Source organism: Balaenoptera borealis (genome assembly GCF_965194805.1).
Source record: "Balaenoptera borealis genome assembly, chromosome: 6".
Lineage (NCBI taxonomy): Eukaryota > Metazoa > Chordata > Mammalia > Artiodactyla > Balaenopteridae > Balaenoptera > Balaenoptera borealis.
Genome location: NC_138863.1, coordinates 63,520,806 through 63,548,779, shown reverse-complemented (window position 1 = coordinate 63,548,779; position 27,974 = coordinate 63,520,806). Strand labels below are relative to the sequence as shown.

At 39.6% G+C, this 27,974-nt stretch overlaps 1 protein-coding gene across 3 annotated transcripts in view; it reads right to left on the bottom strand.

The window, feature by feature from the left end:
- ABCB11 (ATP binding cassette subfamily B member 11) overlaps positions 1-27,974 on the bottom strand; it is a 99,611-nt gene that overhangs the window by 3,573 nt on the left and 68,064 nt on the right. For 2 of the 3 annotated variants that reach the window (XM_082396838.1, XM_082396839.1), the window contains 9 exons: positions 19,814-19,978; positions 14,947-15,051; positions 14,698-14,859; positions 12,265-12,468; positions 10,754-10,995; positions 7,860-8,016; positions 6,510-6,707; positions 1,985-2,191; positions 489-635 (listed from right to left, as the gene is read on the bottom strand). In XM_082396838.1, coding sequence (XP_082252964.1) covers positions 489-635; positions 1,985-2,191; positions 6,510-6,707; positions 7,860-8,016; positions 10,754-10,995; positions 12,265-12,468; positions 14,698-14,859; positions 14,947-15,051; positions 19,814-19,978 — 1,587 coding nt within the window. The remainder of the gene's footprint in view (positions 1-488; positions 636-1,984; positions 2,192-6,509; positions 6,708-7,859; positions 8,017-10,753; positions 10,996-12,264; positions 12,469-14,697; positions 14,860-14,946; positions 15,052-19,813; positions 19,979-27,974) is intronic. The other variant, XM_082396840.1, reaches the window with a different exon arrangement.

Here is a 27,974-nt window from a genome sequence, read left to right as displayed (position 1 = left end):
TCTAAAACAGAATCCTGACTTTTAAGGAGTTAATTTTAAATGGTAAGTTTCATAATTGTGTTTTGCCCAATTACATTTCCTTTCATGCAAACTGCACATCAGATACCACCTCTAACTTTGGGTTGTATGCTTCCCACCTGCTCTGCCATGGAACTTTAGAACTATAAAATATGAAATGCCTATCAGATGGCCTGGATTATTTTATTTTATTTAAGAAAGCTCATTATTTGCCCATGAAAAAAGTGTCACCTAGCCTAAACAATCTTAAAAAGAATTCTTATTTTAAAGTGAAAAACATTTTTTTTATTTGAAGCAATCCTATTTTAAAATCACTTTCTCTAGACTATTGTCTTTGGGTGCCGCAAAGGAGTGGCAATTTCTACTATTAATGAATCAGAAAATTAACAATACTGCCATTTTATAAGGACAAATATTACAGCAAAAAACTCATTTACAATGATCTAAGACTTTAGAAAATCAATACCTACCTTTTCACTTTCTGTGTCTAAGGCAGAAGTAGCTTCATCTAGTAGCAAGATTTTAGGATCTCGTACGATGGCCCGAGCAATAGCAATGCGTTGTTTCTCCCCTCGAGAGAGTTGAGACCCCTGGGACCCAACATTAGTTTCATATTTCTGGAAAAAATATGGTAAGTTTGAGAACCAGAAACAGCCATTGCTCCTGTGCTGTATGGAGCCCACATCAATGACCCCTCTGAGGGTTTAAACAATTTGTTTTTTTTGAAATTGGGAATAATTTGTATAAAGGATGTCAAATCCATTTAGGAATATTAAAAAAAATATGGCGTTTTATGACCTTTCATGTTGGGAAACACGGGGACTTTGTATCCCTTTCTCTGCATTTCTTTTAGGTTTGTATTTTTGATCTCTTTCTCCTTGCGTATGAGATCTTCCCTGATTTAAGATTCCCTGATTTCCAAACTCCTGTCTGGAAGATCTTTCCAAGACAGAATGATCCTAGGCATACAAGGGCCTTCAAGAGATCTCCTGGTCCATTCTCTTGTTGAGGTAGCATCATTGTGGAACACAAGCCTAACTTTCAATCTTCACTCTTGCTGCATACCAGCTCTGTGATCATGAACAAATTATTTAAATTTCTGTGAGCTGCAAACTCACCTGAAAAATGCAGATATTAATAACTAATTAACATATTTGTTGTTTTAGATGAAATTATGAAGGAAAATCCCTACCTGACGCCTACGTAAAAAACAGTTACATTCACAGAGTATTTACTATGCATCAGGTATTGTACTAACTATTCTAGCCAGCTTATCATTTAATGTTTACAGAAATCATTTTCTCCCTATTACTATTTTTCAGTTTCCATGTCTTAATTTTCTTAGTGACCAACCACCAAGAGAGACCCTTGGTGGATGGAAAAATGCAGAGTCAATATCACACTACATTCAAACTTGGCTCTGGGAAAGTGAGGCACTCCAAGGCAAATGCAACTTACCCACCACACACAGGAGTTGCTGCCAAGTAATGAAATGATCATGATGACAATAGTAACAGCAGCAGCTTTCTTTGTGAGGCTATTATGTGTGCTCTCTCATTCTAAGTTATTTTTTGCATTTTGTAGATGACTGAGCCTCAGAAAAGTAATCGTTACAGAAGTAACTTTACGCTAGAAAGTGGCCAAGCTTGGATTCAAATCAATGTCTGTTCCAAATCTCAGGATTTTTTTCCGTTATGCTAAGCTGATGCTCAATGTGGTACTGCTTTACTTACAACAAGTAATAGAGCATTCTTTGCGTTGGATAATATACTACTTTCCAAAACTAAAGATTATGTTGATGAAGGACATATATTTTGCGTAAAAGACTGAGACGATCTCAGGGCACTGGGAAATAAGTTGTGTTGCCTTTGACCTTCTCCTTGAGCCACAATCATAATACTTTTTAGTCATTCTACCTCTCTCCCTCCCCGTCTGCCATAGGGAATGACTCTGACTTGGTACCCACCTCTGGAAGGGACATGACAAAGTCATGCAGCTGAGCCTGCTTTGCGGCTTCTATGACTTTTTCCGTGGGGATTTCTTTGGTGTTGTCTCCATACTTGATATTGTCCACTATGCTACAGGCAAACAACACTGGTTCCTGGGAAACGATTCCAATCTTCGAGCGGAGAAACTGGACATTTACATTTTTGGTGTCATGCCCATCTATCATCTGCCAATAGAGGTGACAACCAGGGCACTGAGTTTTAGAATTCCAGCAGTGAGGAAAGTTTGTATCCTGGAGTTAGTGTTATGCAAGATATTTGCTTTGCTTAAGAGACAACAATCCAAGGACTCTTGGAACTAACTTATGTTGCCTTTGACCTCTGGAGGTGGTGTCTGCCAGAAGTGGTGTCAAAGTTGTGATCAGACATGGTTGTTTGTTTCCCAAACTCTAGTTCTACAGGTAGTATTATACAAACAGGAAAGGCACTCCAGACAGTATCTAGTTAAAAAAAAAAAACTTCCCCTTATCCTTTGGTGCAGCACATCCTCTCCAAGTACACAGAATTGCTCAATTTTGAGACTCCATGGGTTATGAAATGGGGTTTCCTATGTAAAGCTATTGGACAACGTAAGAATCAAACCTGTTTCCTTGATTTCACTGATACTAACCTCTGAATAATTGAGATAACAGATCCCAGTAAGAAAGAAGTGCATTTGTTTACTTAGTCAACCAACAAACATATATTGAATTACCTGCCACAAAGGCACCATGCTAGACAGTCTTTTGTATGCTATATAAAGAAAAAATAATTTGTAGTGAGGTGGATGGACCTAGCGTCTGTCATACAGAGTGAAGTAAGTCAGAAAGAGAAAAACAAATACCATATGTTAACACATATATATGGAATCTAAAAAAAAAAAAAAAAAAGTTCTCATGAACCTAGGGGCAGGACAGGAATAAAGACACAGACATAGAGAATGGACTTGAGGACATGAGGAGTGGGAAGGGTAAGCTGGGATGAAGTGAGAGAGTGGCAGGGACTTATATATACTACCAAATGTAAAATAGATAGCTAGTGGGAAGCAGCCACAGAGCACAGGGAGATCAGCTGGGTGCTTTGTGACCACCTAGAGGGGTGGGATAGGGAGGGTGTGAGGGAGATGCAAGAGGGAAGAGATATGGGGATATATGTATATGTATGGCTGATTCACTTTGTTATAAAGCAGAAACTAACACACGATTGTAAACAATTATACTCCAACAAAGATGTTAAAACAATAATAAAGAAAGAAAGAAAAAATAATCTCTGTTTTTTAGGAACTCATGATCTACCTAGGCAGTTAATTACAGGAACTCATATGTCTACCATTTGAGCTCTTTCACTTAAAAGCTTTAGAATAGTAAAGGTACAGTATGTCTCACATACTATAATACTGTAAAGTATTTGGCCCCATGATTTCAGAAAATGATTATATTAAATGGTGTAAATATATGATGTTTTAGATAATTTTTTGGCAGTGTAAAAAACAAACACTACTAGAAAAAATATAAGGCGTTCTTCAACAATTAGCCCTTGCTCATCTTCCTCTATGCATTTTCCATAGTACTTATAGACTGCAAAGCACGATTTAACAATTAAATACTGGAGCTGTTTGCTAATTGTTGTCTATATGCTAGTATTGTAAGCTCCTAGAAGACATAAGACATGCTTCTTGCTCCTTAGAATTTCCCACAGGGCCTAATGCAGTGCTGGGCACATCATAGGTACCCAATTAAATGTTGAAAACGTTGAATGTCTGCGTTTGTTAGCTTCCTTAAGAGCAAAGAGGATTTTTAAAAATTGCATTAAAGGTGGTATTTTTCCTACTGAAAAATGTTTGTAGAAACATTTTATGATGATGTAACAAAATATATTGTGTCTATGAAATGCAAGGAATCATATTGATTTCTTCATGGGCATTGCTTTCTACCTGCGACCAGAACATTCACTGAGTACATTCAGAGAAATATACTTAACATACATGTTAATGTTGAAGAAGTCAAACGTGAAGGATTCAGGTCCCTGCATGTCATGTAGTTCACAGTCTACCTAGGTGATAGACATGAAAGATCTGACATTTGGGGAAACTGGATCCTCTCCTTTGTAGAGATCAGACCCCCAGTGCAATGTACTTTCTAGATTCATCAATCACCAAATACTTCCAAACAAATTAAAATCTCTATACCTAAAATTAATAAAAGTGATTATAAACTACAGATAATCAACTCTTACTCCTTATTTTCATAATTTCCTGGATTTTACCACTATCTGTTTGCTTGTTTTCTTATTTTGATTTATGCAAGGGAAACTTTAGTTGCCTCTTTCAAGTTTCTTTCATCATTTCTCATCATGTTATCTATCCTCATTGCAATGAAGATTATACTATTCAGGGATATTAGAAAGTCCTTTTTCAAAAAAAAGGATTAAATAATCAATCAGACCCACACCTCTGAATCATTTCTTAGAAAACTACTTGAAGATGCACTCCAACAAAATGAGATGGAAAACCAAAGAAAGAGGAAGATACGGGAACTAGGAAATAATGGATCTAATCCAAAAGATACTGCAGGAAACTCATAGGCTGACAGTTGTTCAGCAGGTGTAGGACGTAATTAGTCCAGGCAGTGGCAGAAATAAGGGAAAGAAGCAGGTTCCTCAGAATAGATATCAGGAGAGAGACATTGGAAGAAACTAAAGATTTTATAAAGGCAGAGAATGCAAGAAAAAAGAGTCTTTCAGAAAAACAATCAAGAAAGAAAAATGTAATGCTAATGTACCTCACTACTTAACTATGAGATGAACAATATTTACTTAGCCATAATAAAAGTTGTTAATAGATTTTCAACTTTTAGAATCAACCTAGAGTAAAAGCATGAAAGATAATAAATGTTATAAACAAAAGGTAAGCATTTCATATTCTTTTTTTAAAATGTAGTACATATATACAATGGAATATTACTCAGCCATAAAAAGGAATGAAACTGGGTCATTTGTAGAGATGTGGATGGACCTAGAGTCTGTCATACAGAGTGAAGTAAGGCAGAAAGAGAAAAACAAATATCATATATTAACGCATATATGTAGAATCTAGAAAAATAGTGAACCTATTTGTAGGGCAGGAATAGAAACATAGATGTAGAGAACAGACATGTGGACACAGTGGCAGAAGGGGAGGGTGGGACAAATTGGGAGATTAGGTTTGACATAAATACACTACCATGTGTAAAACGGATAGCTAGTGGGAACCTGCTGTATAGCACAGGGAGCTCAGCTCGGTGCTCTGTGACGACCCAGATGGGGGGGAGGGGGAGGGGGGAGGTCTGAGAGGGAGGGGATGTATGTATACATACAGCTGATTCACTTCATTGTACAACAGAAAGTAACACAACATTGTAAAGCAACTATACTCCAATTAAAGAAAAAAAGATAATATAAAAGTATAGTTATTAGGACTTGAGAGGTAAAAAGAGGGAGGAAGAGGTGAAAATGGAGGTAGAATTGCTAATATTCTCATCTTAGAAAATGAGAATTCAAGAGATGTTATCTATAGGTGATGGAAAAGAAACAGAAGTGTATTAATTAAATTTACAAATAAAAGAACTTTTAAAAGTAATGTAACCATATTGGGAGGAGGTGGGTAAAAGGAGGGGGAGAAGTGAGGGTAAGCTAAATTTCCATCTCTTGAGAATAAATCAACAGAGGGTCTAAATTCATTAAATCGTGAAACAGCAGCATAAGCATATTATTTAGGGACTTTGAGGTAATCATTGGGAGATCTAAAAACATAAAGTGGTTAAAGATAGTTGCCTTTGAGCAGAAAAATGGAGAATGGGGGGTGGAAAGGGTGGAATAAGGGGTTGGTTTTGTTTTGTTTTTTTAAACAAATCTTTCTTATTCTACTTTGTGCTCCTCTGCATATATTATTTGGAAAAAATAGAAAGGAAAAAGAAAAGAAGAGAAAAGAGGAAGAAATTCTTTGGAAATAAGCAACAAAGCAAACCACCAATTTTTCAAACATCCTTACCAAAGATTTATGGCATATGACTACCAATTTGAGGTCCTTATATTATTTAGACTTTAGCTTCTTGAACCAGGATTGTCTCAGATTTTTCATACTAAATTCCCTTTCTTACTCATTTATCATTGTGTTTCTTATCACCCCCACTTTTTCCATTCCCAGTCATTAGTTTCCTGATTAGTCTGCACTTTCTGCCCCATTTACAGGTAAGTGAACGCTTCTGTTAAGTACACTCATCTCCAGCTTTGCAGTTTTCTTTGCCTAACTGGTCAGCAGACCATCTGGAACTGGGAAGAATATAATGTTAGAAATTGTGAGGTAGAATCAGGTCAACCAGCAAATGACTGGAACTGGAAAATACTGTCCAAGGCAAGCGCTTTGGAATGAGTCTGGCAAGACACAACCTTGAAGATGACTTTTAGGGGTTGGAGATACTCTGCAGAAAGCAAAATTCTCAAATGCATTGACAATTTTGCATTGCTTACCACCTTCCCTTGGTCAGGATCATAGAAACGTTCCAACAGCTGAATACTGGTGCTTTTACCACATCCACTGCTTCCAACGAATGCCAGGGTTTGCCCTGGACCAACAGACACTGAGAGACCATTCAGAACTTGTATATCAGGTCGGGAAGGATATGTAAATTTACAGTCAACAAAGTCAATCTGCCCCTGGAAGTTGTCCTGTGGACGGGAAGATTAGAATTATATATGCTCTACTAGAATCTAGATTATTGAAAATGCACATAAGCCTGAGTTTTAAATCCTTGCTTAAGATACCTTCAACACTGAGCTGCCGAAGTGCAAAGTATAAAGACAGCAACTTAATGAAATGGCATTCTAGTCCCTATTCCAGCAGATGTAGAATAAAAGGAGGCTTGAGCATTGAATTTAAAGATATTTGATCTCTTATTCCCATTCTAACCTAAGGGGATTTCCTTGTCACCCATTCTTTGACATTCTGCATGGAAGAAAATACAGGATATGATTACATCACAGAAGCCAGTAACTGTGCAAATTCCTACAGCTCTGTTCCCCCAGAGATTTAAAATAATAGTATTACACTTGAAATGACTTACACAGAAAGTTACTTGAGCCCTGAATTGCAAAGGTGAAATACCTTGAGTTGTACTCTCTGACGTGTGAACTCTAGAAATGGATAGACATTTAATAAGCCACACAGAGACTTACCTTTTATTGAGCTGAAGGAGAAATAGGGCATTTGACCAATTTTAAAAGATTTCTGAATTTAGTTGACTTTACTGGGGTTTAGGGGTTTTTGGCTCTCTTGAACATACTGGGATATTAAAAATTAGGCAGGGAAGATTTTAAAACACCTGTAGGGACTATCAATTAGAAAAAGTAATATTTCATTGAGATCAAATTAATTTTCTGGGAGTCCACATGAGCTCATGTGGAACACAGATAAACATGAATTAAATCAGTATTATTGGACAGGAGAAACTGGTTTTTCTACATTCTGTACCGGGATATCAGTAGAAATCCTGGTGGTTGGGTAGGTCTCAAAAGACATGTAGCTTCATTCATTCCGGAACTAAGTGTGTTTTATAGTACCTGTGTACTATAAAACAAGTATTCACTGGATATCATTGCCTTATTCAAGTTCCAGCTTTATGAAGAATTTTTAATGCTAAGGTACTTCATTCCTTTACATTTGTAAATCTACTGTCTGTCCATTCCGAGGGCATATGAGTTCACCCATATACTGCAGAATTTAGAAGATAAGTGGTCTTGAATAACCAGCCCCAGTGACTGCTCTGCACACACACAGAAGCACAAGCCTCCCCCACTGCCCTCTTACCCCTCTATACTTACCCATCTTTCACCCGCACTACTATACACATTGATTGTGGGTTGTCGGTCCAGCAGTTGGAAAAAGCGTGCGGCTGAGATTTTAGCTTTGGCATAACTTGGCGTATAAGAGGAGGCTCTCCCAAGAGCTGTAGCACTCAGTACAACTGAAGAGATCACCCTGTAGTTGGACAGACACCCAGGTAGAAAGGGCGCGGTGTGGTTGGTGTGACGGCCTAAGAGGCAGGAGTTTGGGGGTCTAGCCCTGGAAAGGACCGAGCAGCCTTGAGCAGGTCTCTTTAGACTTGTCTGGGAATGGGAGATTGGAGAGATTAGCCTTTTTCAAATTGTGTTCTAAGAAGAAAGGGTGAGGGGAGGATTGAAAAAGGGGGGCTCAGATCTCCAAACCCTGCTTCAACTACAACAGCCTTTTAAAAAAAATTTGTTTGAGAAAAAAAAACTTCTTAGAAAAAAAAAAAAAAAAAAGGAGGGAGGTTGAAAGATCACCCACCGGATTGGGTTGCATTTTTACAATGTTAACATTCTATGAATCTATGATTAATGTGTATAAGACAATGATTGGCGGTATAAGCATCAATTCTGCACCAAGCAAGCATGTAATTCATGATTCAGACAGCATGATGCAATTGCCTGTATCCTTCTACTTGTCCCAGCCTCAATGTGTGCATAATTAACGAGCAAATAAGTGAATAAATAAATGAATGATAAACATGATAAGAGATAGCCCTTTTGCTCTATAGACCATGCTGCGAGGGGCGCCCCCCGAAGTTGTCCACCTGCACTGCAATGCACCATGGGGCCTGCCTCAGTTGGGGTGGGGTGGGGTGTCTCTGTGTGTTTTACTGCTCAGTTCATAAGCAGAAATTGTTTTAGGCCAGACTGGCAAAGCCAGACATCTCTAGGAGCCCAGTCCAAAACTTAAAGCTATGACAAGCACCCAGAATAAAATAGGAAATGATGAAAGGTCATCTTTCATTTTTTAAAGAGAAGCCAGAAATTGGGAGCTTTCTGTAGTGTCCCAATTTTTACACGTTGGCAAATAATTCTTCAAAAGTCTTATATAAACTAAACAAGTCAAGAGTTTGTGATTTCTGATTTGGGGTTAGTAGCTCTACATATGCAAAAATTTAGAAAGGAGACTTTCCTGGTTGAGGTGGGCATAGTGGGGCAGGAGAAAAAAATTTCTTCTATATTTCTAGAAGAAGATAGAGGGCGAGCAGACAGAACTCGTGGCTGGAGAAGAAATTTCTTTTAGGGCCGATTTTCCTAATGTCCTCCGAGGCTTTCTCAGACCGTCTCCCCCTCATCCTTCCAAGGTTCCCTGCCCCATCACACCACACCCATATGCATGTGCACCCAGTCCCTTGGTACCCTGACACCCTTGGGTGTCTGGAAATGTGAGAAACTGGACTCAAAGCTAACCTTATTAGAAGAGCAGACTCCAGCTATAAACAAAAGAACAAAATTCCCCTGACTAGTCTTTGCTGTCTCTACCTAGGGAGAGTCAGCTAGACATGTGACTTCTTTATAAGAAGTAGAGTTCAAATAAGGTAGTTCCAGGAACCATCTTATTCAAGGACTTTAGATTTTCTCAGCATTAACCAGTACGGTAGATTGTGAAAATGCTTAATTTGTCCTATTACTCTGTACAAACCCTTTTGCAATATGATTTTTTTATTCCTCTGCGATATTGTGACTTATGATAAGAAAACTATATTGGTGTTTTGTCAGTTCCTGGCACAGACTCCTAAACCCTTGGAATTTCCCAGGTTTTGAGAGGACCGAGGTGTCTTTTGTTATGTTAATGAAGTGACTTTGGTAAAAACTCTAGATAACCTAAGGATGGGGCCTGGTTGCCTGGAGAGCCAACCATGCGATTAGAGGGATGGAACTTCAGTCCCTTCCCCAACCTCAGGGGAGGGGAGAGGCTGGAGATTGAGTTCAATCGACAATGGTCAATGATTTAATTAGTCAGATCTACGTGATGGAGCCTCCATAAAAACCCAAAAGACAGCGTGCAGAGAGCTTCCGGGCTGGTGAACACGTGGAGATTTGAGGAGAGTGGCATTCTTGGGGAGGGTATGAAAACTCCAAGCCCTTCCCACATACCATACCCTATGCATCTCTTCCATCTGGCTGTTCCTGAGTTGTATCCTTTTGTAATAAACTGGTAATCTAGTAAGTAAATGTTCCTCTGAGTTCTGTGAGCCACTCTAGCATATTAATCAAAGCTGAGGACGAGGTCATGGGAACCTTGGGTCTACAACTTGTTGGTCAGAAGCACAGGTGATGACCTGGACTTGCTTTGGTGTGGAGGGTTGGGGGAGGGGCAGTCTTGTAGGACTGAGCCCTTAACCTGTGGGAGGACCCAACGCTATCGCCAGGTAAATAGTGTCAGGATAAACTGAACTGTAGGACAGCCATCAGGTGTCAGTGCCATGTGATAGCCGTGTGAGAGTAAAGGAGAAACACTTATCGGATCCTCTCATCAAAAGATGGGGTCCGTTCCTCTTTTCTCTTAACCTGGACTTGGTCATATGACTTTCTTTGGCCAAAGAGATATTAGAAAATATGATGCATGCAGAGTTGGCAAGTGCTTGCATGTTGGGGCTTGCAATCTTCTGTTGCACTTGGAACTCCGAGAGCACAATGTGAAGAAAACAAGCTCAGCTGCTAAGAGGCCATGTGGAGACAGAAGGGCACTCAGAAGCCTGACTGAGTCAGCCCAGTCCAGAAGAACCACCCTGACAGCCCACAGAATCTTTAAGAAATAATAAGTCTGAGCTGTTTAAGACACCATGTTTGGGATGGTTTAAGCAGCAGAAGCTAATGGATAGAACCAGACTATTCCTCTCTAGAGCGCTGATCTTTTATGACTTTGGCCAGGTAGTCCTCACCTGAACACATAGCTGAAATGGAGCCCCTCATTGGGAATTAAGTAACCTCCATATCTGTAGGAAGCAGAATTAGCAACAAACACAATGCACTGGGAAAAACCAAAGCAGAATCCGTAAACATTTGCTTTTCGGATGGCTGTCTTGTATGGCTTCTCCAGTTCAGTCTCAAACACTTCTATAAACTGCCTCTCCTTTCCAATCCCAGCCACAGTGCGAATATTATTGAGGGCTTCGTTTGTAATCTGAAGAATGAAAAAGAGTTTTAGAAATAAAAGAGCGGAGATAACTGCTTTCGTGACATTTTCAGCCGTTACATGAATTAGATCTGGTGCAAATGACGGAAGGCAGTGTACAGCACAGATGGGGGCATCATCTGGGAACACAGAGAAGTTGCTGGAGATCAATTTGACTGGACCCTGAGACGTTCTATCAGTTCAACACAAGTTCTACTTGATCCTTACATGGCTTTGTTGCCTCTACTTGTTGAGGAAGAGAGAAGAGGGGGGAAAACGGTACACAAGGCTATCTTTGTGAATTCATTTGAAATGTTCAAAATGGTATCTTTAGATGTGTCTGAGAGAAAAAGATTGTTTAATAATATAAACCTAAAATATTAGATTCTATTTCTTAAAAAATTATGACCAAATACTATATAAGATAGATTAAAACTGAGTATGAAGTTTATCTTTTAGTCTATACTACGAATTTGTATTTGTTTCAATCCCTACTCTAGGGTAAATAACCACTGTTTCTGAATTAGGGTCCTATCCTAAAAACGGTACAAAAGTGGGCTACTTCCTACTATTGGCATACGAAATTCTTTTGGCTTCTGCCTACTTGGGCAATGTTCACATTCTCTCTTTAAAGAGAAAAAACCTAGTTTATAGTAAATTTGTTAAAAGGTGAGGGTGTGTTTATGTGTGTGTGCATGATTCCTTATCCCTGATATCTGTCTATGCCACCATATCTTCATTTACCTCTGATAACCAGATTTAATTAAAACACACTCTTAAAAGTGCACAGCTAAAACCTAAGTGTATTCGAGACCTAAACTGTATATACCTCATGGTTCTCTTTGGGAAAGACATTTGCCACAAGTCAGGCAGACACTGAAGTGTGAAAGTTAAAAGCATGTGCCATTAAAAAGATAGTAACTCCTCTCTGTGTGGGTGGCATGACCTGGAGAAACCATTAAGCTGAAAAAAACAAATAGACAGGAAAGTGAACTATCCTCTCTTGCAAAGGAGAATACTACACCAAATTGGGATGTAGAAAAAATAACTGTTTGACAGGAAACTGAACATGTAACCCTCTGTGTTTTCCCCACTATTTCTCCACACCTGCTCAATCCCATATCATCAGAGGCATATATGAAAAAGGCTAATGGGAAGTTTCTAACCATGAACGTTTGTAGGCTGACAGCTTCCTTAAGTCTGTTTGCACCCCTCATTCTTAGCAGTCTGACAGCCACTCAGCCATAAGCAGTCTGAAAAGTGGGTCTGGGAGATTACCTGTCCTGCGACCTCCATAGCCTGTTTGTCATGAGTGGCAAATCCCATCAACATTTTGGTCTGTATGGCTCCCGATAAAGCCAAGAAGGGGAAGAAGCACACTATGACCAGGCTTAGCTTCCAGCTAAAGAAGAAGGCGATGATCATGGCCACGGTGATGTTAGTGAAGGCATTGACCATCATCCCGATCTGAGAGCCGGCAGCCTGCAAACCAAAAGTGATCAGCCAATTTCAGACACACAGTCTCTAACTAAATATCATGAAAAAGCTATTTTGTAGCAAACAGATAGGTTTTTTAAAAATTATTTTGATAAAATATACATAACAATGTTTATCATTTTAGCCATTCCTAAATGTACAAGACAGTGGCATCAAATACCTTCACAGTTGTAACTCTCACCACATTTATTCCTGAAACTTTTTCATCATTCCTAACAAAAACTATACCCATTCAATTTAACATCCCTTCCTCCCTCTCCCCAGCCAGCGCCTGTTAACCTCTATTCTATTTTCTGTCTCTATGACTTTGCCGATTCTAGGTACCACATATAAGTGGAATCATACAATATTTATCCCTCTGTGTCTAGCTTATTTTATCAAGCATAATATTTTCAAGATCCATCCATGTTACAGCAGGTATCAGGATTTCATTTATTTTAAAGCCGAATAATATTCCATTGTGTGTATATACCATGTTTTGTTTATCCATTGATCTGTTGATGAAAACTTGGGTTGTTTTCACCTTTTGGCCATAATGAATAATGGTCCTATGAATATGGGTGTACAAGTATCTGTTTGTGTCACTGCTTTCAATTCTTTTGGATATATACCTAGGAGTAGAATTACTGACCATACGGTAGTTCTATGTTTTAAAAAGGGAGGGTCTTTTAATTAAAGAGACCCCCCAATGCACTTGAAGGCTGGATTAATAAAAGTACATCTTATTCACACCTTCTTGGGAGCTCATGTATTGACTAATCTCATTTCATGGGTATCAGAGCTAGACCAGTTAGTGTGAGATTAATTCTAGTGATAATAAATAACTATAAAAGCTCCTTGCAGATTGAAGGTTGCAAAAATAGAAGAGATGAGATTATGGCTTATTTATTTAATCTAAGGTCAAGAATAAGGTGAACTAGACACTAGAATACCCAAATGTTGAGAGTAAAACTGGTAAAAACCTTAAGCAGTAAGACAATGCATATTAAAACCTTTCAAAATGACTATATATTTTGATCCAGTGGTTATATTTTGAGAACTAAAAAAATAATCAAGGGTATGCCACAAGCTTGATGCAAAATGATATAAATTGCTTATGTGGGGAGGGAGGACCTAAACGGGGAATTCTTTAAGAAATGATGATATATTAAAATGATGAATTAAGCATTCTTTAAAAATTCACTGTAGAAGGATATATAAGGACCAAAATAGGCTCACATCAGATTGTTTCAGGAGAAAAAAGAAAGATTACAAAATAATATGTACAGTGTGACCCAATGACTGTGGGAAACACATTTTCTATTTATACAATAGAAAAAGCCTAGAATGATCAAAATGAAAAATTTACGGGGATTTTCCTCTAAAAAGGATTCCATGTTCCTTTGAAATTCTCCATATCATGGTTCATATTGTTGGTTGAACTGGTAGAAGTCGAGATATACAGTACAGCACTACAAATCCAGTGAGTTTTTTTTCCCAAGAGTCTCACAGACAAACCATGACTTTTCTTTTTCCTCTTTTTCTGATTTTCATGGAAAGTGAGCAGTGGTGTTGAGAGGCAAACTGAACTTTCATCCCTTTAACCCAAATGCCTGGTTTTATAAAGGTGTAGCCTCATCTTGTACACGTGTGCAAACCTCCTGAACAAGGCTACAGGTTCTGGGGTTTAGAAACCACAGCTTAGTCTCCCTTAGTCAGAAAAGACAGCCCTTGGAATGTGTCAGGATTCTAGATAGCAATCATCTCTGTCTTTCCCTCAGGTTCCCGGCTGGGCTGCTTAGAACTGCTTCTTTTCCTAAGACTAACTTACAAGCCAGGCGCCTGTGGAAGGAGGCTTTTTTCCACACACACCCTCTGGGGGCGCCATTAAGTCTCGTGGAATCTGAGCCTCTGGGCCTAAAAAAAAACCAAAACGATCTGAGAAAGGAGGGAAAGTTCTTCTCAATTGCTAGACTCAGAGGAAATGCAAAACTCTGACAGATTTTGATTCATGCCATAACACTGATTCTGGACATTACCTAGGAGACAGTGTACTTTAGCTGCTGTTTGTCAGCTTTGGAAATGGGTGAAAATGTAGATCTGGGGTATCCCCCCACGAGTTCCTGTTTCATAGGAAATATGTACGTGGTTATTGGAATTACGTGATTATTGGAATACATAAAGGAAAGAAAGTCTACTCCAGTTACTACATCCCTGGTTTCCCCCACGGCTTACCCCTTGAACTTGAGAAGCATCTGTAGCAAGCCTTGTTGTCAGTGCTCCAGGGCTATTTCTGAGGTCATCAAACCAGCCAATGTCTTGCCCTAACATTGCTCTGAAACCCAATTTACGTAGCCTTTTGGTGAGGAGTTCCCCGGATTTAGCAAAAGCATATCCCTAAAACGTAATGGAGTCTTTAGTGATATTTTACCAGGAGAAGGGGGAAAATAGCTAAATTGCTTACTGAAAAATAAAATTCCTTACCTGCAGAAATTGAGTGCAAAAAGATAAACAGCCTATTGCTACAAAGAGCAGGCACACACCATGGATCTGCGACCTTTGTTCTTCTTTATCAGGAATTGAAAAAGTCTTTGCAAGACAGTAAGCAAGGAAGTAACTTTAATATTAACAAACAATAGCAAAAGAAATCAATTCAAATATGTTTAAGAGAAATTTCTCTTAGGCTTTGGGTTAAAAAGCAGTTCACTTGAAACATACTAGCGTTAAACCAAAGTTAACTATGAACATGTGCACTTAATTCTCTGTGGGGAAGGAAGGCTGGTGAATAAAACCCAGTGGTTATGACTGACAGAATTTTTGTCTCGTTTCTTTGCCTGATGTAGGCAATTGTATTGGCTTTTCTTTGATACAGATGAAAAATATGATGAAATGCCTCAAATTCTTTACATAATAAGGCAAGGAAAAAAAAGAAAGGAAGGAAGAAAAGAAGAAAGAAAGGAGGAAGGAAAGAAGGGGGGAAGTTACTTGAGAATCTGAGAATATTATTCCGGGACAAAACTCAAAGCAATATGACCTATGTCTTTCCCCTATAATAAAGATGGCTTTCCCACTCAGGTACCTCGCCTATTATTAGTTTTATAGATTACTTATATATATACAAATAATAGCATTCTTATAAAAGCAACTGGCACACACACACAAAAAAGCAACTAGCTATCAAGGCATTGACTGGAATTGTCTTAGGACAGAAAAGCTTCCATCCATCAGAGGCTGAAATTGTTGCTCTAAATCACAAGAAGCTGAAAACATTCCCCTCAAAAAACTATGGAAATTATGAGTGGGTTTTTTTTTTCAGTTTATAATAAGTGGTAAACTATACTCATAAGTATATTCTGAACTTACAGGCACATGCTCAAGTAACTGATTGGGACCCAAGCTGTTGCAATAAGAAAATGGAAAGAATAGCTGCATATTCTAATGACATCGCCCTACAGTGAAATAGATTTTAGGTACATCAAAACCCTCCTAATTCAGACTAAGTGAGGGAACTGTGAGAGTTCAGAAAAGCTATTTATTAGAGAGCTGCACAATAAATCCTTACTTATTGCTCTGCATTAATTTGAGTAACTAGAACAATGCCAGAAAGCAGTTGCTCAAAGGAAACCATTTATTCAACAAATATTTATCGAATGCCTGCTATATGCCAAATAAATCTCCTGTAAACAATGTATACTACTCCATTAACAAATCCTTTTTTGTAAAGCAGAAGTAACCCGTTGAAATTATCACAAATTCCAAAGTAGTGGAAGGGGTTCTAAATTAATGAGATGTACTGTTTCTAGGACAGAGCTTTTGGGCCCGTTATGGTTCTTAGCAATAAAGAATACATTCATTCTTAATGAACGAAGTGGGTTCAAAAGATGCCACAGTCATTCATCCCACCATGGAATAACTCATGTAAGTTTACTTTACAGTTTACAAATACAAGGACTTAAAGACATATTTCAGTTTGGTTTTAAAAATCGCTATACAAATCCCCACAAACCCCCAACAGTGATGCCATAATTCTCATTCCTCTCTAAGGTCACCTATTATAATCATGGACTATAATACTGCATATTAGCCAGTTTAACTCTTAGTTTATAGATGGGAAACTAAAGCCCACAAGATCGAGTCCTTTGTCCAAGTTCATTTAGCTGGTGGTTATTATTAGATAAGGAAATGCCTGGTTTCCAGATTCCAGTGCAGTGGTTTTCTTCTGGGCACTCTCTCTTGGCTCTTGATATTACCCATCTTCTCAGTGTTAAAAAAGAATGTTTGGCTAATATTAAGTTCAAGATTGGGCATCAGCTGTCTGTAATCTTTCCCCCCCACCCCAAACTCTACTGCATGTGTTCTTTGTACATTCTTACTGAAATGCAACCCAAAGGACTGCCCATCCCCCGGTTCTTCTCTTTTTAGACTAGCTGTAGTTCAAGCACATCTACATCATCTTGTAAAGGTAAGTTTGTTTAAGGAGAAAATGAGCATTCTCTAGACTCTTGCTATTTACCAGATGCAAATGTGTTACTTAACCTACTTTAACTTAAATGAGGATTTCCTTAAATTAGGATTCTTAAAACAACCCAGTGAGGTAGATTTTCTCGCCCCATATTATAGATAAGGAAGCTAAGACTCATCAAGGGGAAACCACTTGCCCAGATGCATGCAGACAGCACAGAGCAGAGACCTGCGGCAAGTCCAGGGCTGGCTCACTCCAGCGTTCATGCTTTTCCCCAGCACGCTATGTCCAAACTGCAGTGCTTGGAACACTTGGCACCTTTTCCAAGTCAAATAAACCCAGGGAAAGTGAACCAGAGAAATTCTGCTTTACGTGCACATTGAGGCTTCGCTAGATTAGCAACCAGGCCCCTAACGCCCAATGATTTGCTGGGTCCTCGTTCCAAACTGTGGTCTCAGTACCAACTGCGGATATTGTGCCCTTTAGATATGTCAGAATGAAAACAGTGCAATTAAAACCAGACTATTATCTGACTCATGATTATACCCTATGAGGTGAAAGCATCATTAATCCACTGGTGAATATGTGATAATTATGCTAAGAGGCACACAAAAACAACCTTCTTTATCAAAGAAGAAAAATAGTAAAGCTTTATCCTCTTAGCAAATACAACCCCGCGAGAGCCTTAACGATGAGCAGATTTTGGATTTCACCAACTAGATCCTGCTACTCTGATCCTTCGGTCCTTAAGTGAAAAGCTGAATTGCTCAGGCTAGGATTTTCTGGTTGTGACCAGAAGAATCACAGAGAATATTCTCACCACCAATAACCAAGGGCAGGGGTTATAACTGGATCATCAAATTTGTTTTGACTTGGCCATTTCATAGACCACTAGAGCTGGAAGTTATCTTACAGATCATCTTTGTCAATCCTTCCTTTTACAGTTAAGGAAACTGAGACCCAGAGAAGTGGCATGATGTGACCCCAGGGCAGAAAAAAAGTCTCCTGGCAGGGAACCCAGGACTCTTCCCAAAGCAGTTCATACACAGAGTTTGGATAAAGTTGAGTGAATGCATTCCATACTCTGCATTTATAAGAGAGAAAGAGATGATCAGCAAAGAAGTTGACATCCTGGAATTGTTTTAAAAGTGTACATCTAGGGCATAGTCTTGGGTCTTAACAGATTCAATGCCACCCCCTACACCCTCTACATCTGCATCACTGCTCAGTGGAATGCATTTCCAGAGCCTCTCCCTAGTAGAAGGTCAGCTTTATGAGAGCAGGGAGGGCTCTGGTTTTCTTGCTCCTCACTGTACTGCTAATACCAGCAACAGTGTCTGGAAAACAGTAAGTGATCGATAAATATTTGGTGAATGATGAGTGGATTTTTTGGTTTAATGTCTGTCTTCCTCATAGACTGGAAACTACATTAGGGAAGGCGCCCTGACTGACACTGTGTTCCCAAGTCCCTAGTCTAGGGGAGATAATCAACAAATACCTGTTGAGTGAATAAAAGAAAATTTCTATTATGATTAGGGTATGGTATTTACTAGATACTAATGAATATAAATTAATTATTAAAATATTTTCAGCATAACCAGAAATTCAATTTACCAGAGTTGGCCCCTGTGTTTCCAATTTCCTACCTTTCTGATGATTTCCTCACTTAACACAAAGGGGCAGTGTGAAAATTGAAGCGGTGGCTGAGGCCCTCCCTATAGGATTGATCTGATTTTGCTTGTGGACTGTACAAGTCTTTCTATACAACTCATGCCTGAGGGGACTTAACTTCTGGTCAGGAACTCTGCCAGAGAGACCGCAAGAGAGAAAGAATAGTAGAGAGGGAAACTAAAACTTAGGACTCTCACAAATCCTTCAAAACAGCTGGTGCTAGTCCTGGTCCCATCACCTAATGTGACCCTGTGTCACCTTGAACAAGTTGTTACAGTTCTCTAGATTCTAGGTTTGCCTCCTTGTTGACCTCACAGGATTTGTGTGTGTGTAAATTTCAACTAAGAGAATGTGATAGCATTTTGAGAACTAAGTTTGCAATGATAAGTTTTTATTGGAACTTGGCTCTGTAGTCACACTGCCTGGATTTAAATCCCAGATCCACCACTCACTCCCCTAAGTTCTTTATGCCTTGGTTTGCTCCTTTGTCAAATGGGAACAATAAGAATACCTACCACAGGTGGTTATTAGAAAAGTTTAGTGAACTATTGTATACAAAGTTCTTAGATAGTGCCTAATTAATGTTTGTAGTCATTATTATTATTATTATTTTATTATAACAATGAAGTCAGATGGAGAATATCAAAATTCCTAGGAGGTGAAAACTGAAATAAGCTTATTCTTTATCCATGCCTTATTTTACTTCTCTCTTCCTTTTCCTGTTTTCTCCCCACTTCCCCATTTCAATGGTGCAACCAGCAGAAGAGAAGAGCATTATACAACAGGCATGAACACCTGCTATTACAAGACAAACCTTGTACCTCAGCTGTTCAGCAAGATCAAAATGGCCCCCCCAATCCTTTTGTATTATTCAACCAACCAGCTTTGTATTCTGATTTGGTTTGCATATAGGTTAACTGCCCTCTTTTGACACTAAATTTGCAGCTATAGTGCTGTTTTTTTACAGACACGATGCCTGTTGAAGGGTGCTGCCAGCCCAAATGACAGACCGCTTCACCTTCTTACCTCCTGTGTGATGGAGACTCGAGACATTTTTAATCCTTTAGAGATGAGAAAAAAGAGCTAAAAAAAGAGCTTAAAAAAAGAAAAGAGCTAAAAACATTACAACAAAGAGTCAACCTATCAAAAATGACGATATCCACTGATAGACAAACCAAAGGTAGGAGGAGAATAAAGCTGGTCCAGCTGTTTGCTTACCCCAAGAATCTGGCTGAAGAAGAAGGCATAGAAGGGTGTGACTGTCCCATTGACAGCTGCGCCCACAGCCCCTACCAGCATGTAGGGCCATTCTGGAGCATTAACTTTCAGAATCCTCCTAACTGGGGCGGGTTCAATTTCTTCTTCCACAGGAATGTTCTTGTCCTTGAGGGAAGAGGGAGTTACATTAATCACCTAAATTTCTGCATATACTCTTTTCTTATACAGCAGACCCTTTGGCATTCACAGCTTTGAGTCATGGTTTGATTGGTTATGAGTGGCCTTAAAGATCTACGAGACGAAGTGATTTGTTATTTTGTGAAAAATCATTCTGAATTGCTTGCCACCATGCTGTGACTTGGATGGGATCGATCTTAGAGTGTCTGCTCATCTGAAGGTGAGCTCGTAGTTCTCATTTCACAATTGCATAGGTATTAACTCTTGGGGAGTAATAAATATGTTGGATCTGTAAGAAAAATAACCCCCCAATTTTAAAAAGTTTTTGTGCTATAGTGGTATTTACATATTTGAGGACTTGTGAAATTTTCAAGATATGTCCTTCATAAATGTCAAAGCTCTAAAATCTTGTAACTGGCTAAAGCTGTAAGGCAGGCCAGTGTATCTAAACAAGGCAAAATAATTTTAAAAATGTATTAAGTGGTGTCGACGGTTATCAATTGCATGTTTTCTCTAAGGTTTTCCTTAATTAGTGCCCAGAAGTAAATAGTAATCAATTTGGATTTCTAAATTCTGTATTTTCTTCACAAGGAGTCAAAATTATTTCAAAATTTCCCTATTCCAATTTCTTTAGTTGCCAGTAAAGTGTCAGAGCTAGCAAATTTTTATCCTCTTAAAGGCAAATATATTCAGAATATCATCGTTTTTATCATCATTTTTCCTTGTTATAGATATTGTTCAGTGTTTGGTCTTTAGGCCCATTATTCAAAAATTTGTTAAATTTATTGCTCACTTTGTTTGAGAAAGGGTTTTAGGTGACGTATATAGATCTGTATTGATTTATTTTTTACTTTTTCTATTAAAATATACTAAAAATGTCTACAGCAAATTGACTACAAAACTATTAGTGCTCTCTTTCATTAACACGCAGTAATTTACCCCTTAGGGAGCTGAATGTCAGGAACAGAAGACAGCAAGGAACTTCAAATACTATCCTTTTGCTTCCAAAGTCAAAGTCTACATTGCCAAGTCAATTGAAATAAAAGCCTGGTGTCCCTCTCATTTTACTTGCAAGCCAAATAGGATGGGCGAAGGCAGCTCAGCTGGTGATAGATTTGTCAATGCATCCGTTTCAAGTTCTCTCTTGGCCTGCCGTCAACTGTTGCACTTGTCATTACTACTCACTCATGCAGCAAATCCTTCAATGATTTCATCTCTGACATCTTACTAAACTCTAGGAAATCAATGCAGAGAGGAAGACAGGTGGCTGGGAAAGCATGAGGGAAACAGGTGTAGAAAGAATGGGGTTCTTGGATGAGCCTCATATGGCCACTAATGGAATGTATCACCGAGCTCTTCAGCTCTCTGAGGCTCAGTTACCTCCTCCTCAAAAGGAAAGTTGCGTGGGGGAGACAATTCTCTATGGGTCTCTCATGTTTCTGCACATCTTGTGAAAAGAGGCATTGACTACCTTTGTTCAGGCTAATTTTTCAAGGATATTTGTACAGCAAATAGCCTTGGAGGACAGAGGTAGTGTCTCCATCCCAAGAAAAGGACAGATGTGCTTATTGCCCATTATAAAAACATCAGGTTCCTCAAGCCCAGGATTCCTCTCCCCGTTCATTTGCTGGTATCATCTGGCTCTCTTTGCATCAACTTGACAGGAAGTGGGGTTGGGCTGGGGAACTAGTGCAAATGCTATACTCTGGCTCCTGCTTGTGCTTTGAGTAAAACGTTGTTTGTCTCTGACGCAGAGCTCTTGTGTATTCTGCTGGCATCCATGAAATTGGGTCAGGCTATAGCTTGCAATAGAGCAAAATATCAGACCCTCTACAGTTCTAAACAGTGGTTGGTGTCCAGTTCTGGATGCTTACCAGACTCATGTGGGTCGAAGATTAAAATTACAGACACTTGGGTCCCATCAACAGAAATATTAATTTAGTAAGCCTAAGAGTGAATTTGTGTTTTAAAAAATACTCCTCAGGTAATTCTGATGACAAAGCCCATTTTTTGAGGTCCTCAGCAGTATACAATCTCCAAAACTCCTTCCAGAACTAAATGTTTGGGGTGCCATGTTTGAACGTTTTGAAAGTGTCAGCTGTGCTATACCATCTAGGGACATTAAACTCCAACATTTCCTGGAACCACTGTCGCACAGGATGGTCCACCCTCAGTCTGACATGATAGAAATTTCCCTGGTCATCTGATATCTGAAGGTATCCCTAAACCTTAACAACAAAACCAAAGACATCTAAAAGCAGTATGAAGTACCTTTTGTCCAGTAGTTAACATTCCAAGATAGGCTAACAGGAAGCAAAATTTAATTAATTTGAATAATTTTCTTTTTTCCCCTTTCATTAAAAATTTGACTTTAAAGGAAACTATGCCCCAACCCCCCAAAAGATGAGGCTATTAAGACTGAATGACTCAAAACCTAGGAAATCTGTCCCTGAGTAATTGACTTTTATTTGATATTGCTGAAAGATAGTAGAAGAATAAAAGAAAATTAAAGTCACTATGTACAGAAGAGTTTTTACCTCTGGGATTTTGCAAAGCTAAAGACGAATTTACTCATCTAAAAAAAGCTAAAAAGCTAAAGATTATATATATATATATATATATATATATATATATATATATATATATATATATATATATATATAGCAAACCAGTAACTCACAGAGTGATACAGTTATAAAAGTTTATATATGCTTCCTCACTGCAGGGTTCCTGCCTCTATTGTGTCAATGTCAAGTTGCACAGTGCTCATTTATTTATCATATGTCAAGAAGTATCCTGCTAGCAGCTCCAATGCAGGGAGAAGGACAGTGGCTCTTGTTCATCTTTGCATCCGTAACACAATACCTGGCACGTGATAGGTGTGCAATCAGTGTTTATTGGATGAAAGAATGAATGAAGCTTTTATGCCCGTGGTGCATACATGCAACAAAACATTTATTTAAAAAACACTGATCACTCACTTACAATGTAGATGGTACAATGCTAGACAATGAGCTTTTCCCAGCTTCCTTCCTTCCATCTCCTTGTGTAGGTCAGGTGAAAATATAACTTCCTACTTAAATCTTATGTCCCGATTTCTATACTTTGTTACATTGACTATATCATGCCAATCCATAGGGGTCTCCTGCCTCGATAACGACTTTAAGATATGATGATAGGAAATGGTAACTATGCCCAAGAAGCAGGGACTCTCCAAATAATCAAAAACTGATAGTCATTTTTATAGATCCTCTGTCCTATCTCTCAACCATTGCCTAAACCCTGTCTCCAAATTAGCTGTGATGAAGCTACGGATTTCTAATATTTGACCTTGACTCAATCTCCTATATATTTTACCTTTTAGTTTCCCTAAATGAGATGCCTATATATCAGAGACTGGAACCTCTAGCCTGCAGGTTTCCCCTAATCCTAATCTTAATTTTGTCAGCATTGTAACTAAGATCTGAATCCATTTATGAGAGCCAAGAGTATAGCTTGGAGAGGAAGAGAAAACAGGCTGTAGTCATGGCTCTGTCACCAGCTAACTATGAGATGTTGGGTCAGACACCCCACTTAGAGTTTGGAAGGACAGACTTTTGAAACCATTTCCTGAAGTTTTCGGAGTCAAAACTCTAAGAGACCACAAGGTGGAGATAACTCCTTTATATAAGTAAAACTTTTGCACTGCCACAGAAGGTAGAACATCTCCCAATTAACAGAAGGTCAGGTTAGAGCTTCTTCATCAAAATAAGGAAAAAAAAAAAAAAAGAATTTTGCCAGTGCTTGATCTTACAGAATTTAGTTAACTATTAAAAAACTTTAAAATGTACTTGGATGAGAAAGTCCATACTTTACCCAAACAGGATTAAATTTTATTAACCCTGATTCTGTTGTTTCCTTTTAAAAAATACTTAATTTTTAAATCAAAAAGATTCTAATATAATTATCATACAAATGAGCAGTATTAATATAAGCATAAGACCTTTATTTGCTTCAAGCTTTAGCAAAATCTCATTGGTGTCCCTGTCACTTTCTTCCTTTCTTCCTTTTCCTTCCTTAACTAGAGAGAGAAATCAGAGTGTCATCTTTATAAAATTACACTGGGTTATGGACCATTTTTGTTTCTCTAAAACTAATCTCTATATTTGATTTAGGTTTCCATTTATTTAAAGAACTCCCTTCTAAGTTTTCCCTGCCTCATGAGAACTCTGGGAACCTGATCTTCAGACCTCCAGGAAATCTGATTGTTCTCTGCAACAATGCTGAGCCATCTACTAGCTTCAACAAAAACAACAAAATTGGATTTTCTTTTCCTTCCTTCCTAACGCTCTTGCTTTTATTGTAGAATATTTGCCCAGAAACCAGGGGGAAAAAATTAAAATGCAAAATTGAATATGATTGGGACTTCCCTGGTGGCACAGTGGTTAAGAATCCGCCTGCTAATGCAGGGGACACAGGTTCGAGCTCTGGTGCAGGAAGATCCCACATGCTGCGGAGCAACTAAGCCTGTGCACCACAACTAGTGAGTCTGTGCTCTAGAGCCCACGTGCCACAACTACTGAGTCCACGTGCCACAACTACTGAAGCCCGCGTGCCTAGAGCCCAGGCTCCGCAAAGAGAGAAGCCACCGCAATGAGAAGCCCGAGCACCACAATGAAGAGTAGCCCCTGCTTGCCGCAGCTAGAGAACACGCACAGCAACAAAGACCAAATGAAGAAGCTTCAAGATGGAGGAAGATTAAGACGCAGAGATCACCTTCCTCCCCACAGATACATCAGAAATACAACTACATGTGGAACAACTCCTACAGAACACCTACTGAACGCTGGCAGAAGACCTCAGACCTCCCAAAAGGCAAGAAACTCCCCACGTACCTGGGTAGGGCAAAAGGAAAAAGAAACAACAGAGACAAAAGAATAGGGACGGGACCTGCACCAGCGGGAGGGAGCTGTGAAGGAGGAAAGGTTTCCACACACTAGAAGCCCCTTCGCGGGCAGAGACTGTGGGTGGTGGAGGGGGGAAGCTTCGGAGCCACGGAGGAGAGCTCAGCCGCAGGGGTGCAGAGGGCAAAGCGGAGAGATTCCCGCACAGAGGATCGGTGCCAACCAGCACTCACCAGCCCGAGAGGCTTGTCTGCTCACCCGCCGGGGCGGGCGGGGGCTGGGAGCTGAGGCTCGGGCTTCGGTCAGATCCCAGGGAGAGGACTGGGGTTGGCGGCGTGAACACAGCCTGAAGGGGTTAGTGCACCACAGCTAGCCGGGAGGGAGTCCGGGAAAAAGTCTGCAGCTGCCGGAGAGGCAAGAGACTTTTTCTTGCCTCCTTGTTTCCTGGTGCGCGAGGAGAGGGGTTTAAGAGCGCTGCTTAAAGGAGCTCCAGAGACGGGCATGAGACGCTAAGGCTGCTGCTGCCGCCACCAAGAAGCCTGTGTGCGAGCACAGGTCACTCTCCACACCGCCCCTCCCGGGAGCCTGTGCAGCCCGCCACTGCCAGGGTCCCGTGATCCAGGGACAACATCCCCCGGGAGAACGCACGGAGCGCCTCAGGCTGCTGCAACGTCACGCTGGCCTCTGCCGCCGCAGGCTCGCCCCGCCTCCTCCGTACTCTTCCCTCCCCCCGGCCTGAGCCAGAGCCCCCGAAGCAGCTGCTCCTTTAACCCTGTCCTGTCTGAGCAAAGATCAGACGTCCTCAGGCGACCTACACGCAGAGGCGGGTCCAAATCCAAAGCCGAACCCCGGGAGCTGTGCGAACAAAGAAGAGAAAGGGAAATTTCTCCCAGCAGCTTCAGGACCAGAGGATTAACTCTCCACAATCAACCTGATGTACCCTGCAACTGTGGAATACCTGAATAGACAACGAATCATCCCAAATTGACGAGGTGGACTTTGGCAGCAAGGATATATATATATTTTTTCCCTTTTTCTCTTTTTGTGAGTGTGTATGTGTATGCTTCTGTGTGTGATTTTGTCTGTATAGCTTTGCTTTTACCATTTGTCCTAGGGTTCTGTCTGTCCGTTTTTTTCTTTTTTTTTAATCACTTAAAAAATTTTTTTTAATAATTATTTTTTATTTTAATAACTTTATTTTATTTTCTTCTTTCTTCCTTTCTTTTTTTTTTCTTCTTTTTATTCTGAGCCATGTGGAGGACAGGTTCTTGGTGCTCCAGCCAGGCATCAGGGCTGTGCCACTGAGGTGGGAGAGCCAAGTTCAGGACACTGGTCCACAAGAGACCTCCCAGCTCCACGTAATATCAAACGGTGAAAATCTCCCAGAGATCTCCATCTCAACGCCAAGACCCAGCTCCACTCAATGTCCAGCAAGCTGGACACCCTATACCAAACAACTAGCAAGACAGGAACACAAACCCATCCATTAGCACAGAGGCTGCCTAAAATCATAATAAGGCCACAGACACCCCAAAACACACCACCAGACGTGGACCTGCCCACCAGAAAGACAAGATCCAGCCTCATCCACCAGAACACAGGCACTAGTCCCCTCCACCAGGAAGCCTACACAACCCACTGAACCAACCTTAGCAACTGGGGACAGACACCAAACACAACGGGAACTACAAACCTGCAGCCTGTGAAAAGGAGACCCCAAACACAGTAAGATAAGCAAAATGAGAAGACAGAGAAACAAACAGCAGATGAAGGAGCAAGGCAAAAACTCACCAGACCTAACAAATGAACAGGAAATAGGCAGTCTACCTGAAAAAGGATTCAGAATAATGATAGTAAAGATGATCTAAAATCTTGGAAATAGAATGGAGAAAATACAAGAAACGTTTAACAAGGACCTAAAAGAACTAAAGAGCAAACAAACAGTGATGAACAACACCATAAATGAAATTAAAAATTCTCTAGAAGGGATCAATGGCAGAATAACTGAGGCAGAAGAACGGATAAGTGACCTGGAAGATAAAATAGTGGAAATAACTACCTCAAACCAGAATAAGGAAAAAAGAATGAAAAGAATTGAGCACAGTCTCAGACACCTCTGGGAGAACATTAAACTCACCAACATTCGAATTATAGGGGTCCCAGAAGAAGAGAAAAAGAAAGGGACCAAGAGAATATTTGAAGAGATTATAGTTGAAAACTTCCCCGATATGGGAAAGAAATAGTTAATCAAGTCCAGGAAGCACAGAGAGTCCCATACAGGATAAATGCAAGGAAAAACACACCAAGACACATATTAATCAAACTATCAAAAATTACATACAAAGAACAAATATTAAAAGCAGCAAGGGAAAAAGAACAAATAACACACAAGGGAATCCCCATAAGGTGAACAGCTGATCTTTCAGCAGAAACCCTGCAAGCCAGAAGGGAGTGGCAGGACATATTTAAAGTGATGAAGGAGAAAAACCTACAACCAAGATTACTCTACCCAGCAAGGATCTCATTCAGATTTGATGGAGAAATTAAAACCTTTACAGACAAGCAAAAACTAAGAGAATTCAGCACCATCAAACCAGCTTTACAACAAATGCTAAAGGAACTTCTCTAGGCAGGAAACACAAGAGAAGGAAAAGATCTACAATAATAAACCCAAAACAGTTAAGAAAATGGTAATTGGAACATAGATATTGATAATTACCTTAAATGTAAATGGATTAAATGCTCCCACCAAAAGATATAGACTGGCTGAATGGACACAGAAACAAGACCCGTATATATGTTGTCTACAAGAGACCCACTTCAGACCAAGGGACACATACAGACTGAAAGTGTGGTGATGGAAAAAGATATTCCATGCAAATGGAAATCAAAAGAAAGCTGGAGTAGCAATTCTCATATCAGACAAAATAGACTTTAAAATCAAGACTATTACAAGAGACAAAGAAGGACACTACATAATGATCAAGGGATCAATCCAAGAAGGAGATATAACAATTTAAATATTTATGCACCCAACATAGGAGCACCTCAATACATAAGGCAAATACTAACAGCCATAAAAGGGGAATTCGACAGTAACA